The sequence below is a fragment of the Schistocerca piceifrons genome, chromosome 2, assembly GCF_021461385.2.
Source record: "Schistocerca piceifrons isolate TAMUIC-IGC-003096 chromosome 2, iqSchPice1.1, whole genome shotgun sequence".
Taxonomy (NCBI): domain Eukaryota; kingdom Metazoa; phylum Arthropoda; class Insecta; order Orthoptera; family Acrididae; genus Schistocerca; species Schistocerca piceifrons.
In genome coordinates, this window is record NC_060139.1 from 819,115,135 (window position 1) to 819,135,229 (window position 20,095).

The 20,095-nt window shown below is 46.7% G+C and overlaps 1 protein-coding gene across 1 annotated transcript in view; it reads right to left on the reverse strand.

Moving 5' to 3' along the window:
- LOC124775895 overlaps positions 1 to 20,095 on the reverse strand; it is an 80,015-nt gene that overhangs the window by 32,376 nt on the left and 27,544 nt on the right. The window contains exon 2 of the mRNA XM_047250729.1: positions 10,792 to 11,028. Within this exon, the coding sequence (XP_047106685.1) occupies positions 10,792 to 11,028 (237 nt within the window). The remainder of the gene's footprint in view (positions 1 to 10,791; positions 11,029 to 20,095) is intronic.

Here is a 20,095-nt window from a genome sequence, read left to right on the forward strand (position 1 = left end):
GAAGTCACATGTTTGGAGATTCTGCAGTACTGAATGAAAAGTGTACCAGAGTGGTGAATTCGGGAAAGACGTCATAGCTGCATTCATAGACACGGAAAGCTCTGAATAAACTTGAAACAGTTGAAAGGAATGCGGCTGAGGAATTTGTTTATTAATGACCTAATAATACAATGTGAATAGCCTACATATGCAAAAACGTTTCTCACGTATATATAATGTCATCACGATCGGATGTATATGTCTGGGAGACGACGGTCACTTGTGTGTGTGTGTGTGTGTGTGTGTATGTGTCTGTCTGTCTGTCTGTGTCGGAGTCACATTTTTTTGTGTGCTTGCACAGATGTTCTTCAAAGGAAACGTGTTGGCTTCCAATGACAGCCATGATGGCACATCAAAATCTTGCCCTGAGTGGATTTCCTGATTTAATAACCCACCTCACTGCCGACTCTGCTGAATAGTTCTGAATACTTTCGAGTATTTTCCACCGTTCCTTCTGAATCAGCATGTAATGCGAGGAGGGGAAGAATCCGTCCAGATGCATTTACTGAATTTCTTATCTCGTGTGAAGTACCTACTCGGCCAGTTCTAGAAGTAGAACAATTTTCAACAATACCGCCAGCTATAATTTCATTACCGATTTATTGGCAATCGGTTTCTACGATACATTTCGTCATCATCAGCCCTTCTAAATACATAGTGGCTGAATTTTCCCGAAAGACATCAGTCAGAAACTCCCATGTGAAAACAAACGATATCCGTAACAGTTGTTGAGGTAAGCAACCAAATAACCACACACGGTGAAATCGCAAGCAGAAGTACTGACCATCGTTGACCCACACAGCAGTATCTGGGGTAATAGTTTTCAGCTTTAAATTGACCATCATTACCCCATGTTCCCATGTTCAATTTTCCTGTCTTAATTGGAGCTGTAAGTGTGTTCTGGTTGACATTTTATACACTGTTACATGAATTTTAGAAATTCAGTCTGTGTTCATTGATGAGGGTTTCTGTATGTTCATGTTACAAATATTCTTGTTTATTGGGTTAGAGTCTGATTTACACTCCTGGAAATGGAAAAAAGAACACATTGACACCGGTGTGTCAGACCCACCATACTTGCTCCGGGCACTGCGAGAGGGCTGTACAAGCAATGATCACACGCACGGCACAGCGGACACACCAGGAACCGCGGTGTTGGCCGTCGAATGGCGCTAGCTGCGCAGCATTTGTGCACCGCCGCCGTCAGTGTCAGCCAGTTTGCCGTGGCATACGGAGCTCCATCGCAGTCTTTAACACTGGTAGCATGCCGAGACAGCGTGGACGTGAACCGTATGTGCAGTTGACGGACTTTGAGCGAGGGCGTATAGTGGGCATGCGGGAGGCCGGGTGGACGTACCGCCGAATTGCTCAACACGTGGGGCGTGAGGTCTCCACAGTACATCGATGTTGTCGCCAGTGGTCGGCGGAAGGTGCACGTGCCCGTCGACCTGGGACCGGACCGCAGCGACGCACGGATGCACGCCAAGACCGTAGGATCCTACGCAGTGCCGTAGGGGACCGCACCGCCACTTCCCAGCAAATTAGGGACACTGTTGCTCCTGGGGTATCGGCGAGGACCATTCGCAACCGTCTCCATGAAGCTGGGCTACGGTCCCGAAACCGTTAGGCCGTCTTCCGCTCACGCCCCAACATCGTGCAGCCCGCCTCCAGTGGTGTCGCGACAGGCGTGAATGGAGGGACGAATGGAGACGTGTCGTCTTCAGCGATGAGAGTCGCTTCTGCCTTGGTGTCAATGATGGTCGTATGCGTGTTTCGCCAACACTCGGCATCATGGTGTGGGGAGCGATCTCCTACACTGGCCGTACACCACTGGTGATCGTCGAGGGGACACTGAATAGTGCACGGTACATCCAAACCGTCATCGAACCCATCGTTCTACCATTCCTAGACCGGCAAGGGAACTTGCTGTTCCAACAGGACAATGCACGTCCGCATGTATCCCGTGGCACCCAACGTGCTCTAGAAGGTGTAAGTCAAGTACCCTGGTCAGCAAGATCTCCGGATCTGTCCCCCATTGAGCATGTTTGGAACTGGATGAAGCGTCGTCTCACGCGGTCTGCACGTCCAGCACGAACGCTGGTCCAGCTGAGGCGCCAGGTGGAAATGGCATGGCAAGCCGTTCCACAGGACTACATCCAGCATCTCTACGATCGTCTCCATGGGAGAATATTAGCCTGCATTGCTGCGAAAGGTAGATATACACTGTACTAGTGCCGACATTGTGCATGCTCTGTTGCCTGTGTCTATGTGCCTGTGGTTCTGTCAGTGTGATCATGTGATGTATCTGACCCCAGGAATGTGTCAATAAAGTTTCCCCTTCCTGGGACAATGAATTCACGGTGTTCTTATTTCAATTTCCAGGAGTGTATAATTTATGAGTATTATTTTGCCCTGCCTCGGAACATGGGGTTAAATGTAGTAGTTTTATTTGAAGAGCGCTGGTGTTGTTTCTTAAATTTATTTGTTCATGTCTCATCGTACTCAGTTTTACTATAGTGTTCTATAATACTGGCTCATTGCCTGCTCTGAGTTGATAACTAAATGTCCCTTCGTGTTAGAGTATTGTTATATAGCATCTGTTAATGGAAATGTTTTACTCTTTGTTTTAATTATTGCTGTGGTTATCCATCTATTTTGGAACATAACCAGCAGGGTGGAGTGAAGCTTAAAAGTTTGCTAGCTTCAGTAAAACTATTCAGTTCTAATTACCAAATTTTACTGGTCATTTGTTTGCATTTGGTGCATCTTAATAGTTTGGTACCTTCAGAAAAACTGTGCGGTTTCCAGTTCTAAAAGTACACTGTTCATTTGTTTTCTTTTATTGAAGTTTCTCAGACGAGCACTGACCTGTTAAAAAATGGCTCCAGAGGTAACAAATGAGGTAACAGGATATACGTGACATACTAATGTGCCGTCAGACTTTCCTAAATCATTACTAGACACGACTTGATGTCGTACCCAGTCGCTATATCTCTCCAAAACACTGCAAGATTGGTACCTCTCTCCAGGTCGCGGCATGCTTACCGACGATAGTCATCCAGGATAGTGCAGAATAGTGATTCATCGCTGAACACAGTGCGACACCATCTCTCAGCAGCCCAAGCTGGTCTGTCATAGGACCACTCCAAAAACAGCTTTCGTTGTTGCGGTGTTAACTGCATCCTACGTTGTGACCGTACTCCCCTAGACTGGCTGCTTCTGGTCTGCGACCAGTGGTGCAGGATGGCTCAGATTGTGGCAGGGAGTCCAACACTTGTTTCCGGACGGCAGAAGCAGACGTGAAGGGGGTACGACGAGCTGGGTCCACGATACAACGACCCTCCTCTGTGGTAGTGCTCGACCGGAACCTTGACGCCTCTCATTCCCATGCAGTCCAACACTGGGCCACTGTCAGATCCGAATGCCACATAAGTCGGGATATTATACGATTCGACCAGCCGGCCCACAATGAGGTCCCTTTCAAACCCTGTCAGGTGCTGATAACGCTGTCTCACACGTATATCTGACCTCTCCGCTTTTTGCGCTCCTCATATACCCTACCAGGCCTGGTAATAACATTAAACACGAACACCACTACTGCACTATGGTGACCTTTATACCTGTCACCGACAACTGCACTTCTAGTCGCTACAGATGAGTGGTGTGTACGCTTACGACGGTATACTGACAACCGGCAATATCTTCCGGGGTTTCACGTTTTTACTAGGCACTGTACATCCGCGTATGGACCGAGGGATGTGCAGGCTGCGATGGTGGGGGTAGCTTGCGCTGACCAGATGACTGATGGGAGTCAGTACGCCGGGAAAATCTACGAATATACACTTAATTTTAATGCTCATACTTGTTTTATAATTTGAGAGTTTGGAAATGTAGGCACTCTAAATCTGCCTGTTAGCCTACATACGTTTTAACGCCCCTCCACGTCATTGCGTTCTGAAAGAAATCATTTCTCGTTCCACGATCGTCGTAACTTTTTTCAGAACATGTCTTAGTCTAATGACAACGCAATTCTTAGTGGCGACGTTCCTCACAGCGTCAGATTTGTATAAAATGTCAAGCTGTCGACCGACTACTTCCACCATCGTCAGGAGTTATCTGCAGAGCGTGTGGCGCTATATTTACTTGGTTGATTCATGTCACGAAGGAGGCACAAAGTCACGGAACTTCCTTGCAATACCAGAGAGAATAACGACGTCTGTGGAGGGAGAACATTGACAGTGACGTTGATTTCGTCAGTTGGTAGATGGTAGACGAGTCAGGTTATTTCTGTGTGGCCTTTCAGCATCAAGCGCCCATTTCGGTGCAACACTAGGGATATAATCGCTGTTCCGGTTAAAGTTGTTGTTATGCATATTCGGGTCTCAAAGGCTTCTTTTTGATAGAATCACAGTAGATGAAACCATGGGATACTACACGGTCTAGTGACAATAATGTCACCACCGTATACGTTCGACATTAGTATGTCACGTATATCCTGTGACCTCATTTGTTACCTCTGGAGCCATTTTTTAACAGGTCAGTGCTCGTCTGAGAAACTTCAATGAAAGAAAACAAATCAACAGTGTACTTTATAACTGGAAATCGGACAGTTTTTCTGAAGGTACCAAACTATTAAGATGCACCAAATGCAAACAAATGACCAGCAAAATTTTGTAATTAGAACTGAATAGTTTTACTGAAGCTAGCAAACTTTTAAGCTTCACTCTACCCTGCTGGTTATGTTCCAAAATAGATGGATAACCACAGCAATAATTAAAACAATGAGTAAAACATTTCCATTAGCAGATGCTATATAACAATATTCTAACACGAAGGGACATTTAGTTATCAACTCACTACCGACAGGTGACTGCGTTTGTGGTAGAGGGGATATAAAGCACGTCGGGGGGACTCAGCGTGGTCTTCGTCGTACTGTTGAAACGAAGCAATTTATCTGACATCCAAAAGGGCATGATCATTGCCTTTTAGGCCAAGGGTGGAAGAATTTCCGAAACGCTTATGTTTGTAAACTGTTCGTGTGTCACCGTAATAAAGTATGCCGTGCATGACAAAATTGTGATATTAAAAATCGTCTCAGAGGCAATAGGTGGCAGGGGTGAAGGACGGCTGCGGGGATGTGAACTGGTGACTAGACGTGCAGCTGTTGAGCAACTGACCATCTAGAAGAAACAAGGGGCTACCAACAGTGTCTCCTCAAAGGCATGTCAGCGAATGTTGCTGTAGGTTCAGATGGCTCCAAGCACTGAGTAACTTAACGTGTGAGGTCATCAGTCCACTAGACCTAGAACTACTTAAACCTAACCAACGTAAGGACATCACACACATCCATGCCCGAGGCAGGATTCGAACCTGCTACTGTCGTAGCAGCGCGGTTCCGGAATGAAGCGCCTAAAACCGCTCGGTCACAGCGGCCGGCTCTGCAGTAGGCACCAGGCTGATGCAACCATGCTTTTCATCATGATGAAGGCTGCAATTTGCCCTGGACGTCCATTGAGTGGCGACAGGTGGCCTTTCCAGATGAATCCAGTTTTAAGCTCCATTGCAAATATGACTGTTGGTGTGTATGGCGCGAAATATCTGAAAAAAAAAACATCTTGCAGCAATCGTCGGTGGGGTCCAGTACAAACGTGAGAGTATAATGGTTTGGAGAATGTTTTCGTGGCAGTCCCTGGGTGATGTTGTCATTCTGGAAGGCGCAATGGAGCAAAACAAGCATGCCTCTATCCTTTGGGACCAAGTTAATCCTCACATGCACGATGGCATCTACCAGCTGCACATTGCAACGTGTCACACAGGTCGCAGTGTACGTGTGTAGTTCGAAGAGCACCAGGATGAATTTATAGTACTGTCCTGGACACCATTTTCCCAGAATTTAAACCATCTCCCTCAGGCTTTTCCCCTCATGGATCCTCAGTCGAGAAATCTAGCCCAGACGGCCGCGGCACTGGAGTTGACACAGCTCTACATCCATGTAGCTACCTCACAGACTCTCTTCCTGCACGTCTCGCAGCTGTCCTCCCAGCAATAGATGGCTATTTGGGCTTCTGACAGGTGGCCACATTAATGTGACTAGATAGTCAACAATGCCTATTCATGAGGTTGTGAACAAAGAACCTGTTGAGTTCTCAGTGTATAGAAACAACTGTGTTGGGCAGCGGCTATACCATCAGCGCCGCATGGAAATAAGAGCTTGGTGATCAAACTGCGGCAGAGAAGTGATCATCGATATCACATCACTACCAGTCTTCCTCCATCACAGATACCAACATGGTCTCTGGTAGCATACGGAAGTTCCGTGACTTCGCCTCGCTTCCATGACGTAAGTCGACCAAGTGAAAAAAAGGACCTCACTACACACAGGGAACTCCCTACGATAACAACGATAGAAGGCAACGAACGCTTGAGATCGCAGAAAGGTGTCACGTAACAAGAGCACCATGAAGCATCTGTCCATGCCTTAACATCTACACTTACACACACACTCCGCAAGTCACAGTACTGTGCGTGGAGGAGGATACCCTGTGACACTTATAGTCAGGTCCTTTCCTGTTCCACAGGTAAACAGAGCGAGAGAAAAGCGATCGTCTATATGCCTCCATATGAGCCCTAACTTCTCGTAACTTTTCATAATCCTTATTCGAAATGTATTTTGGTGGCAGTAGAATCATTCTGCAGTCACCTTCAAATGCTGATCATCTAAATACCAAAAATGGTGCAAATGGCTCTGAGCACTATGGGACGTAACTGCAGTGGTCATCAGTCCCCTAGAACTTAGAACTACTTAAAACTAACTAACCTAAAGACATCACACACATCCATGCCCTAGGCAGGATTCGAACCTGCGAATGTAGCGCTTGCTCGGTTCCAGACTGTAGCGCCTAGAACCTCTCAGCCACCCCGGCCGGTCTCTAAATATCCTCAGCAGTGTTCCTAGAAAAGAGTTCCTAGAAAACAACGTCACTCTCTCTGCAGGGATTACCATTTAAGCTCCAGAAGCATCTCAGTAACACTTTCGTGTTGTTCCAACCTACCGTTAACAGAACAACTTAGATGTCTCACTTCATTCCGACCTGGTACGAATCCTAAAAACTCGAGCAGTACACAAGAATAGGTCGCGCTATGTATGCAGTCTCCTTTACAGGTGAACCAAACTATCCCAGAAAATTTTTCCAATAAACCGAAGTCGACCATTCGCCTTCCCTACCACAATACTCATGCGCTCGTTCCATTTCATATCGCTTCCCAACGTTACGCCCAGATAAGTAAACGACTTGCCTGTGACAAGCAGAACACTACTAATGTTCTATCCGAACATTAGGGGTTTGTTTTCCCAACTCATCCGCATTAACTTACATTTTTCTACATTTAGAGCCAGATTTTTCTAAGCCATCTTAAATCTTCGTGCAGTCACTCAACTTCGACAAATTCTCGTACGACGACAGTATCGTTAGCGAACAACCGTTGATTGCTCCCCACCTTGTCCGCCAGACCAATTATGTACATAGACTATAATAGTGTCCTATCGCACTTCCCTGGGACACTCTTGACGACTCCTTTGTCTCTGATAAACACTCACCGTCGAAAACAACATACTGAGTCCTATTACTTAAGAAGTCTTCGAACCACCCACGTGTCTCGAAACATACAGGATGTTCGGAAACACCCTTTACAAAATTCTAGAACTTGTAGAGGGGGTGAGTGTATAATATTTCCAATAGGAACCCATGTCCAGAAACTTGCCGTTTCCGTTCCACGACAGTTTCAGTTCAGATGTGTAACGCGTCCAGTCTGCTGAGGGAAAGAGAAAAGTCTCAGAACTGCTTCTTATGGTATGTGGTATGCAATAGGGCAGACAGGATGACATATACTACGTCGGGCGGTCACCTGCCGTCACTTAACATCTGCCTTGTTGGGAATTTATGAGAATCCTCTACAGACAGAGGAACATATGCTGGCACGATTTTTGGCCGCTGCATTAGAAACTGACACCGGGTGGAATGCACAGTGTTTACCATAACATGCTTCCTAGGTACAATGTCTGTAACAACGCTGGCCGCCACATCGATCCAATGTTGACATGTATAAGTACTGACTGCCCTGTATGTAAAGTATGTAGGGATCTGTCTCTTTTTAAATAATATAAACACGTGATGTTCTGATTTTAACACAAAAACGTGCGTTAGTCATAAATGGATATCTCGTTATGTTTCCTTTTGCAGTGCTACCTAGTAATTGTACTGTGTGATGCCTAATTCACTGCCTCAAGGAGACGTGGATGAGTTAAACATCTGAATTGAAACAGACGCAGCGAGGAAAAAGTATGTTTGACGATATGGATTCCTATTCAGAAAATTAGTATTCACTCCGCTCTACAAGTCCTACAACTTTGTAACGGGAATTTCGGAACACCTTGTATCCCATATGCTCGTACCTCCATTAACAGTCTACAGTGGACCACCGTGTGAAATGTTTTCCGGAAATGCAGAAATATGGAATCTACATCTACATCTACATTTATACTCCGCAAGCCACTCCTGTTCCAGAAGCGTATGGTTCGCGGGAAGAAGGACTGCCGAAAAGCCTCCGTGAACGCTCGAATCTCTCTAATTTTACATTCGTGATATCCTCGGGACGTATAAGTAGGGCGAAGCAATATATTCGATACCTCATCCAGAAACGCACCCTCTCGAAACCTGGACAGCAAGCTACACCGCAATGCAGTGCGCCTCTCTTGCAAAGTGTGCCACTTGAGTTTGCTAAACATCTCCGTAACGCTATCACGCTTACCAAATAACGCGCCGCTCTTCTTTGGATCTTCTCTATCTCCTCTGTCAACCCGACCTGGTACGGATCCCACACTGATGAGCAATACTCAAGTATAGGTCGAACGAGTGTTTTGTAAGCCACCTCCTTTGTTGATGGACCACATTTTCTAAGGACTCTCCCAATGAATCTCAACCTGGCACCCGCGTTACCAACAATTAATTTTATACGATCACTCCACTTCAAATCGTTCCGTACGCATACTCCCAGATATTTTACAGAAGTAACTGCTACAAGTGTTTGTACTGTTATCATACACTCCTGGAAATGGAAAAAAGAACACATTGACACCGGTGTGTCTGACCCACCATACTTGCTCCGGACACTGCGAGAGGGCTGTACAAGCAATGATCACACGCACGGCACAGCGGACACACCAGGAACCGCGGTGTCGGCCGTCGAATGGCGCTAGCTGCGCAGCATTTGTGCACCGCCGCCGTCAGTGTCAACCAGTTTGCCGTGGCATACGGAGCTCCATCGCAGTCTTTAACACTGGTAGCATGCAGCGACAGCGTGGACGTGAACCGTATGTGCAGTTGACGGACTTTGAGCGAGGGCGAGGGCATGCGAGAGGCCGGGTGGACGTACCGCCGAATTGCTCAACACGTGGGGCGTGAGGTCTCCACAGTACATCGATGTTGTCGCCAGTGGTCGGCGGAAGGTGCACGTGCCCGTCGACCTGGGACCGGACCGCAGCAACGCACGGATGCACGCCAAGACCGTAGGATCCTACGCAGTGCCGTAGGGGACCGCACCGCCACTTCCCAGCAAATTAGGGACACTGTTGCTCCTGGGGTATCGGCGAGGACCATTCGCAACCGTCTCCATGAAGCTGGGCTACGGTCCTGCACACCGTTAGGCCGTCTTCCGCTCACGTCCCAACATCGTGCAGCCCGCCTCCAGTGGTGTCGCGACAGGCGTGAATGGAGGGACGAATGGACACGTGTCGTCTTCAGCGATGAGAGTCGCTTCTGCCTTGGTGCCAATGATGGTCGTATGCGTGTTTGGCGCCGTGCAGGTGAGCGCCACAATCAGGACTGCATACGACCGAGGCACACAGGGCCAACACCCGGCATCATGGTGTGGGGAGCGATCTCCTACACTGGCCGTACACCACTGGTGATCGTCGAGGGGACACTGAATAGTGCACGGTACATCCAAACCGTCATCGAACCCATCGTTCTACCATTCCTAGACCGGCAAGGGAACTTGCTGTTCCAACAGGACAATGCACGTCCGCATGTATCCCGTGCCACCCAACGTGCTCTAGAAGGTGTAAGTCAACTACCCTGGCCAGCAAGATCTCCGGATCTGTCCCCCGTTGAGCATGTTTGGGACTGGATGAAGCGTCGTCTCACGCGGTCTGCACGTCCAACACGAACGCTGGTCCAACTGAGGCGCCAGGTGGAAATGGCATGGCAAGCCGTTCCACAGGACTACATCCAGCATCTCTACGATCGTCTCCATGGGAGAATAGCAGCCTGCATTGCTGCGAAAGGTGGATATACACTGTACTAGTGCCGACATTGTGCATGCTCTGTTGCCTGTGTCTATGTGCCTGTGGTTCTGTCAGTGTGATCATGTGATGTATCTGACCCCAGGAATGTGTCAATAAAGTTTCCCCTTCCTGGGACAATGAATTCACGGTGTTCTTATTTCAATTTCCAGGAGTGTATAATCATACAATAAAGGATCCTTCTTTCTATGTATTCGCAATACATTACATTTGCCTATGTTAAGAGTCAGTTGCCACTACCTGCACCAAGTGCCTATCGACTGCAGTCATTATATGACAATTTTAATACGTAAGAGCCAAAGTACTGATGGCACTAGTGTGGCGGGCACGTAACGAGCTGCTAATTAATAACGAGGCACTCGGAGACGCGGACGGGCAGCATTGTGCCTTACGCGCCTGCAGCACAAACACAGTTCGCGTCCTCGGCGGCGCGGCGGCGCGCCATTGTCTGTGATTCCGCCCCCACGTGCAGGACTGGCCCGTGCGGACGTCCGGGAGAATGTGGCGGGCGCAGAGTGCACACGCCGGAACAACGGCGCCCAGCGACGCCGCACCGGCGAGTTATACGGCGGTCCGCTGCCGCCGCACCCCCTCCCCCATATCCCTCCGCACCCCACATCCGCGGCCACCTTACCCGCACGGGCAGCAGTAATTACACAAAACGCACTCCCGACCGGCAGAAAACGCCGCCGCGCCGCCCACGCCGCGCCGGTTCGTGCGTCCCCGTCCCGGCCCGGCCCTTTCTGTTGTATATACATTAAGTTAGATGTGTTTCGAGGGCTGCGTTATTGATTATTAGGCCCGCCACCCGTCCGCCCTGCAAGACAAGGACTCGGTGGCGGCGGCGGCGGCGGCAGCGAGGGGGAAAATCAGAATGCTGGGGTTGAAAACTTTGAAATGAGTGGGAAACGGAGGGCGGCGGCATCAGCGTCGGAGGGTTGCGGAGGGCCGGGGAAGCAAAGGAAGGGCTGCAGGGGGGGGGGGAAGGAGGGCGTTCGGCAGCTTACGTGCCGCACTAATACGCGCGGGCACGCACATGCGTGAGGGCCGGCGTTTAGCTTTCATTACTGTTTGTTAATGCGCGGCGCGCTCGCCAGCACTGCACAGTTCCTGGAGGAGCGTGCACGGGGCGATCGGCCTCGCCGCTCTGCGCCAGATGTGACCAGTCTCCCCTTCTCCAGATGATAGCACTGACCAAGGGGGTGGCATCCTGAGCCACACAGCCGTAGCGCCCAAGACTCCGCCGCATGTGGAGTTTCCTCTGGTGTTGACACATTATGTGGACCCTTCGTACATTCATCTTCCGATAAATCGACAGACGACAGCTGTTAAATACGCTACCGGCCATTAAAAATGCTACACCACGAAGATGGCGTGCTACAGACGCGAAATTTAACCGACAAGAAGAAGATGCTGTGTGATATGCAAATGATTAGCTTTTCAGAACATTCACGCAAGGTTGGCGCCGGTGGCGACACCTACAACGTGCTGACGTGAGGAAAGTTTCCAACCGATTTCTCGTACACAAACAGCAGCGTTGCCTGGTGAAACGTTGTTGTGATGCCGTGTGTAAGGAGGAGAAATGCGTCCCATCACGTTTCCGAGTTTAATAAAGGTCGGATTGTAGCCTATCGCGACTTTCGATTATCGTATCGCGACATTACTGCTCGCTTTGGTCGAGGTCCAATGACTGTTAGCAGAATATGCAATCGGTGTGTTCAGGAGGGTAATTGGGAACGCCGCGCTGGATCGCAACGGCCTCGCATCACTACCAGTTCAGATGACAGGCATCTTATCCGCATCGCTGTAACGGAAAGTGCTACCACGTCTCGATCCCTGAGTTAACAGATGGGGACGTTTGCAAGACAACAACCTTCTGCACGAACAGTTCGACGACGTTTGCAGCAGCATGGACTATCAGCTCGGAGACCATGGCTGCGGTTACCCTTGACGATGCATCACAGACAGGAGCGCCTGCAACGGTGTACTCAACGACGAACCTGGGTGCACGAATGGCAAAACGTCATTTTTTCAGATGAATCGAGGTTCTGTTTACAGCATCATGAGGGAGGGTCTCATCCGTGTTTGGCGACATCGCGGTGAACGCACATTGGAAGCGTGTATTCGTCATCGCCATACTGGCGTATCACCCGGCGTGATGGTATGGGGTGCCATTGGTAACATGTCTCGGTCACTTCTTGTTCGCATTGATGACACTTTGAACAGTGGACGTTACATTTCAGATGTGTTACGACCCGTGGCTCTACCCTTCATTCGATCCCTGCGAAATCCTACATTTCAGCAGGATAATGCACGACCGCATGTTGCAGGTCCTGTACGGGCCTTTTCTGGATACAGAAAATGTTTGACTGCTGCCCTGGCCAGCACGTTCTTCAGATCTCTCATCAATTGAAAACGTCTGGCTCGTCACAATACGCCAGTCACTACTCTTGATGAACTGTGGTATGGTGTTGAAGCTGCATGGACAGCTGTACCTGTACACGCCATCCAAGCTCTGTTTGACTCAATGCCCAGGCGTATCAATGCCATTATTACGGCCAGAGGTAGTTGTTCTGGGTACTGATTTCTCAGGATCTGTGCACCCAAATTGTGTGAAAATGTAATCACAAGTCAGTTCTAGTATAATATATTTGTCCAATGAATACCCATTTATCATCTGCAGGTTTTCTTGATGTAGCAATTTTAATGGCCAGTACTCTAGTATCATCATATTGTAGGATTGCCGCATTCAGCTGCATTTATGTTTCAATTACAGTTGAGTTCGGTGTTCTGGTTCTAACCACCCAAGATTCCCCTGCATGTGGATTTTTTCTGGCGTTGACACTTTACGTACACTCAACGTACATCCATCTTCCCATAGATTGCGGCACCATAGCTTTTCCTACATCATCACGTAGTATGAATGACACCTTCAGCTTATTTAAAGATCTTATTTTATTTACAAACGATTTCGGTGTTCACTACACTTCTGATCACCTGGTACCGTAGAGGGTGCAGAAGATGGTGTAAATTAGTATCGAAATCGATTACAAATAAAATACACTGAGGTGACAAAACGCATGTGATAACGATATAGATATGTACGGAATCCTGTAGTATCCCGTACACAAGGCATAAAAGGGCAGTATATTGGAAGAGCTGTCATTTGCAAGCATGTTGAAAGGTGTCCCACGAGAATTAAAAGACTCTGAGCGCGGAATAGTAGCCGGAGCTACACTCGCGGCTCATCTCATTTCGCATATCGTTAGGGAATAACGTCCACAATGTCAAGAGTGTGCCTATAATACTAAACTTCAGGCATTACTTCTCACAATGGGCAACGCAGTGGCCAGAGCAGCAGCGTTTGCGTAGAGTTGTAAGAGCTAACAGACAAGCAACACTGAATGAAATAACCGCAAAAATCAATGTGGAACGTACGACGAAAGAACCCGTAAGGGCAGTGCGGCGACATTTAGTGTTAATGCGATGTGGCAGCAGACGACCGACGCGAATGCCTTTTCTAACAGCACGACATCGCCTGCGGGGCCTCTGCTGGGTTCGTGACCACATCGGCTGGACGCTAGACGACTGGAAAACCATAGCCTGATCAGATGAGTCCCAATTTCAGTGTGTAAGCTCTGATGGTAGCGTTCGAGTGTGGTGCAGACCTCGCAAAGCAACGGAAACAAATTGTAAACAAGGCATTGTCCTACCTGGTTATGGCTTTTAATATTATGGGCTATGTTTACGTGGAATGGACTGGGTGCTCTGGTCAGACTGAGCCGACCATTGTCTGGAAATTGTTACGTTCGGATATTCAGACTCCATTTTCAGCCATTCATGGGCTTCTTGTTTCCTAACAAAGATGGAATTGTTATGGATGACAATGGGCCATGCCAACAGGCCACAGTTGATGGTGATTGGTTTGAATAACATTCTGGACGATTCGAGCGAATGATTTGGCCACCCAGACCACCCGACACAAATCCAATCGAACATTTATAGGATGTAAATGTTCGCGCACGATATCCAGCACCGGCAAATCTTTCGTGTTATGGACGGCTATAGATGCTGCATGACTCAGTATTTCTGCTGGGAGTTCTAACGATTTTCTGAGTCCGTGCCACGTCGTGTTCCTGCCGTACGTCGGGCGGAATGGTGTCCAACATGATAGTAGGGCGTATGCCATGACTTAGTCACCTTAGTATAAGATCTGCATATACAACTTAGGGATTCTCAGTCATTAGAGTTACGACTAGATCGATGTGGCCTCCAGGAATTTCTTTCTTGTGCCAGCCTATTCATCTCTGAGTACCTCTTGCACGCTACGTCCTCAATTATTTATTGGATGTATTCCAGTCTCTCCCTTCCACTATAGTTTTTACCCTCTACAGCTCCCTCTAACACCGTAGAAGCATTCCCTGGTGTCTTACCACGAGTCCTATCACTCCGTCCCTTCTTCTTGTCTATTTTTACCACAGTTTCTTTCTCCGACAACATTGAGGGGTGGATCCACATAATTTTCAGTTCAAAATGTTCAAATCTGTGTGAAGTCCTATGGCACTTTACTGCTAAGGTCATCAGTCCCTAAGCTTACACACTACTTAACCTAAATTATCCTAAGGACAAACACACACATCCATGCCCGAGGGAGGACTCGAACCTCCGCCGGGACCAGCCTCACAGTCCATGACTGCAGCGCCTGAGACCGCTCGGCTAATCCCGCGCGGCTAATTTTCAGTAATTTTCTGTAGCACCACATCTCAAATGCTTCAATTTTCTTCAGTTCCGGTTTCCTCACTGTCCATGATTCACGTTATGCTCCAAAAGCACATTCTCAGAAATTTCTTCCTCTTATTAGAGCCGACGTTTAATACAAGCGGACTTCTCTTGGTCACAAATTCTCTCTTTCCCTGTGCTAATTTCTTTCTTGTCTCCTTGCTTCGCCTGTCGTGCGTTGGTTTGCTTCCAAGGGTGGGAGAATTCCGTAACTTCGTCTGCGTCTTAGACCCCAGTTTTGAGAAGTTTGTCGCGAATATCATTTCTGTTGCTCCTCATTACTTTCATCTGTCTTCGCTCTACTCTCAAAACACATTCTCTACCCATTAGGCTGTTCATTCGATTCAACACGTCCCGTAATTCTTCTTCATTTTTTCTGAGGACAGTAGTGTCTTCAGGGAATTTGACCATCCTTCCACCCTGAGTTTTACATCTACCCTTGAACCTTTCGTTTATTTCTGTCGTTATATCTTTGTCATAAGCGTCATAACTATCACTCAATGGATTTATGTCGACTGCTAAAAAAGGTTGGGAAACTTTTGAGGTACCCAGCCAGAGTCCAGTAGATTAACGTTTGCCGCACACACCAGTTTCTTGGTTTCTCATAGTTCACATCTACACCCATACTCTGCAAACTTGAATGAAGCGCAAAGCCGATGGTATTTCCCACTATATTATCTATTGGGATTTGTAGCCTCTTCCATTCGAGTATGGAGTGTGGGAATAAAGACGGTTTAAACACCGCTGAGGCGTGCAGTTGTTACTCTGCTCTTGTATTCGCTACATCTAAGGGAGCGATCATACGAGGCAGTACTATATTTCTCGATTCATCCTTTAACACATTTAAAGTAGGCTTTGAAGCGATCTATCGTCAAGCGCCCACCGCTACAGGATTTACAAATTTCGTCTTACACTCTCCCGAAGGTCACAAAAACCTGTCAGCATTCGTATTTCCTTCTTTGGTACACAAACCGCTGTTAGGTCTGCCTGGTATCAGTCTCACACACTTCAACAGTGTTTTTGATGGGTATTTTCTAAGCAATACTGATTGATAAGTGAGAGAGTTTTTCTAGTGTCCACCTTGTGGATGCTAATCCTCAAACCCGCTTCACCTACGGTTGAGCCTACCTGGTATGTTGTCATTACACTTAATATCCCTGTAATATGTCACACCCAGGTATTTCTATGAGACCTGATTCCTATTCTGACACCTAAACTTTAGTCTAGGAGGCGTAACTACTTTTCTGGATGTTGTGAAGCTCGCAATTTGGCATTTATGAACATTCAAGACAAATTTCCAGTCACTGCTCCGCTTTTTAATCTTATCAAGGTCTACCTGAATATTTATGTAACTGTAACGACGCGTACCGATTCCGTCCAACACCTTGTAGCTTACAAGTGGTCTAACCATGCTTCAACTACTTCCCATAGATGCCCACTGCAGTAGCACACAACAGCCGACTAGTCTCGCTCTTTCAGAAATGCTAGTTCCCAGGGCCCGCGCCATAACTATCTGCACATTGTCAGAGTTCCTTATGTGAGAGTCTTTCTCTATTAGTGACCCGTACCATCAGTAGAATGATTACTCAATTGTCTCTGCTCCACTCATATACTTTCATAATCTACATCTTCATCTACATGTATACACTACAAATCACACTTAAGTGCCTGGTATAGGATTCATCGAACCACCTTTGTAATATTTCTCTGTTATTCTTCTCTCGAATTGCGCGTGAGAGAAACGAACATCTGTATCTTTCCGTGGGAGTTCTGATTTCTCTTATTTTCTTATGATGATTGTTTCCTCCTTTGTAGTCACCGTCACTAGAATATTGTCGCAATCGGACGAGAAAGTTGGTGATTGAAATTTCGTGAGAAGATCCCGCAGCAACGAGAAACGCCTCTATTTTAATGATGCCTACCCCAAATCCTACATCCTGTCCGTGACATTCTCTACCCTATTTCTCTATAATACAAAACGTACTCCCCTTCTTTGAACTATCTCTATGTACTTCGTTAATCCTCTCTCGTAAGGATGCCAGACCGCGCAGCAGTACTCCAAAAGAGGACAGACAAGTGTTCAAAATGGTTCAAATGGCTCTGAGCACTATGGGACTCAACATCTTAGGTCATAAGTCCCCTAGAACTTAGAACTACTTAAACCTAACTAACCTAAGGACATCACACACACCCATGCCCGAGGCAGGATTCGAACCTGCGACCGTAGCAGTCCCGCGGTTCCGGACTGCAGCGCCAGAACCGCACGGCCACCGCGGCCGGCGACAAGCGTAGTGAGGGCAGTCTCTTAAATAGATCTGCTGCATCTTCTAAGTGCTCCACCAATAAAACGCAGTCTTTGGTTCGCCTTCCCCACAACATGTTCTATGTGTTCTTTCCAAGTTAAGTTGTTCGTAATAGTAATTCCTAGGTACTTAGTTGAATTTACGGTTTTTAGATATGATTGATTTATCCTGTAACTGAAGTTTAACGGATTCTTTTAGCACTCATGTGGATGAGCTCACGCATTTCATTATTTAGGGTCAATTTCCAATTTTCGCACTATACATATATCTTTTCTAAATGGTTTTGCGATTGTTTCGACCTTCTGATGACTTAACTAGGCGGTAAACAACAGCGTCATCTGCAAACCTCCTAGGTCTGCAATTAAGATTGTTTCCTTAATCCTTTATGCATATAAGGAACTGCAGAGGGCCTGTAACACTACCTTGGGGAACGCCAGAAATCACTTCTCTTTTACTCGTTGACTTTCCGTAAATTATCGCGAATTGTCACCTGTCTGACAGGAAATCACGAATCCAATCACATAACTCAGACGATATTCCACAAGCACGCAATTTCACTACAACCGCTTGTGTGGTACAGTCTCGGAAGTCTTCTTAAAATCTAGAAGAACGGAGTCAATCTGAAATCCCTTGTCGATAGCACTCAGCACTTCGTGTGTGTAAAGATCTAGTTGTGTTTCACAAGAACGATGTTTTCTAAATCTGTGTTAGGTGAGTCAACTGAACGTTCTCTTAGAGGTAATTCATAATGATCGAACACAATGCATGTCCCAGAATGCTGCTGCATGTCGACGTTAATGATATGGGCTTGTCATTTAGTGGATTACTACTATTGCTTTCATGAAAACTGACGTCGCCTGTGCTACTTTCCAATGTTTGAGTACGGATCTTTCGTCGTGCGATCGGTTATATATGAATGTTAAGCGTGGAGCTATTGCGTCAGCATACTCTGGGAGGAGCCTAAACGGTATACAGTCTGGACCGGAAGATTTGCTTTTATTAAGTGATTTGAGTTGCTTCACTATTCCGAGGATATCTACTTCCAATTTGTGTTGGCAGCTATTCTTAATTCGAATTCTGAAATATTTACTTCATCTTCTTTGGTGAAGGAATTTCGGAAGGCTGTTTTTAGTAACTCTGCTTTAGTGGCAATGTCATCGATAGTATTTCCATTGCCATCGCGCAGAGAAGACATTGATTGTGTCTTGCCGCTAGTATACTTTATGTACTATCAAAACCTCTTTGGATTTTCTGCCAGGTTTCGAGGCAATGTTTGTTGAGGAAACTATTATAATCATCTCACATTGAAGTCCGCGCTAAATTACGAGCTTCTATAAAATAACATCTGTCTTGGAGACTTTCTGTTCGTTTAAATTTGGCATGCTTTTCTCGTTCCTTCTGCAATTGTGTCTGATCTGTTTTGTGTACCAAGGGGAATCAGCTCCGTCGTTTGTTACTTTATCTGGTATAAATCATTCAGTTGCTGTCGATACTATTTCTTTCAATTTAACCCACATGTGGTCTACTCTTACACTGTAAATTTAGGAGTGAATATTGTCTCTCAGGAAGGCGTCACGCGAATTTTTATCTGCATTTTTGAATAGATATACTTTTCACTTATTTTGGAGTATTTGCGAGTTCCGGTATTCAGTCTCGCTACGACACTCCTGTGTTCACTAGTTCTTGCGTCCGTTTTGAGGCTCGATGTTAGTTCAGGTTTATTTGTTGATAACAGGTCAAGTGCATTTTCAAAATCGTTTACTATTTGGGTAGACTCATGAACTAAGTACTCGAAATTTTCAAAGACTGCATTTAGCACACTTTAGGACGACGTTTTTCGTTTACCTCCAGATTAAACATGTGTATGCGCCAACATATCGAGGGTAAATTGAAGTTACCGCCAATTATAATTGTATGAGTCGTGTACGTGTTTGAAATTAGACTCAAGTTTTCTTTGGATCTTTCAAAAAAAATGGTTCAAACGGCTCTGAGCACTATGGGACTTAACATCTGAGGTCATCAGTCCCTTAGAACTTAGAACTACTTAAACCTAACTAACATAAGGACATCACACACATCCATGCCTGAGGCAGGATTCGAACCTGCGACCGTAGCGGTCGCGTGGATCCAGACTGTAGCGGCTAGAAACGCTCAGCCACCACGGCCGGCCTGGACCTTTCAACAATTATATTATCTGAGTTGGAAGGTATGTAAATGGACCCATTTATTATTTTATTCCGGTTGCAAAAAATGATCTGTATCCAGACTAACTCACAGGAAGTATCTACTTCAATTTCGCTACAAGATAAACTACTTCTGTATGTAGTCCTTTTTCCCTGTTAGGCCCTTCTCAAAAATTTCTGCTGAACTTATCTCCGGCTTTCAGCGCCTTTAACGATTTGAGCATCAGTTCTTTCTATTAGCGCTTTGAGTTCTGTTTCTTTCCCAACATAGCTATGACGGTTTACAGTTGTTATGCCTATTGTTCCTAGATCTACGTTTTTCTTGTGTACAGCATGCACCCTTTGAGACTGAAACCCTTTAGGTGTTTCCCCGAGAATCACCGCCCTAAAAATCCGCCCAGTCCACACCACTCAGTCCCCGCTGCCCGTGT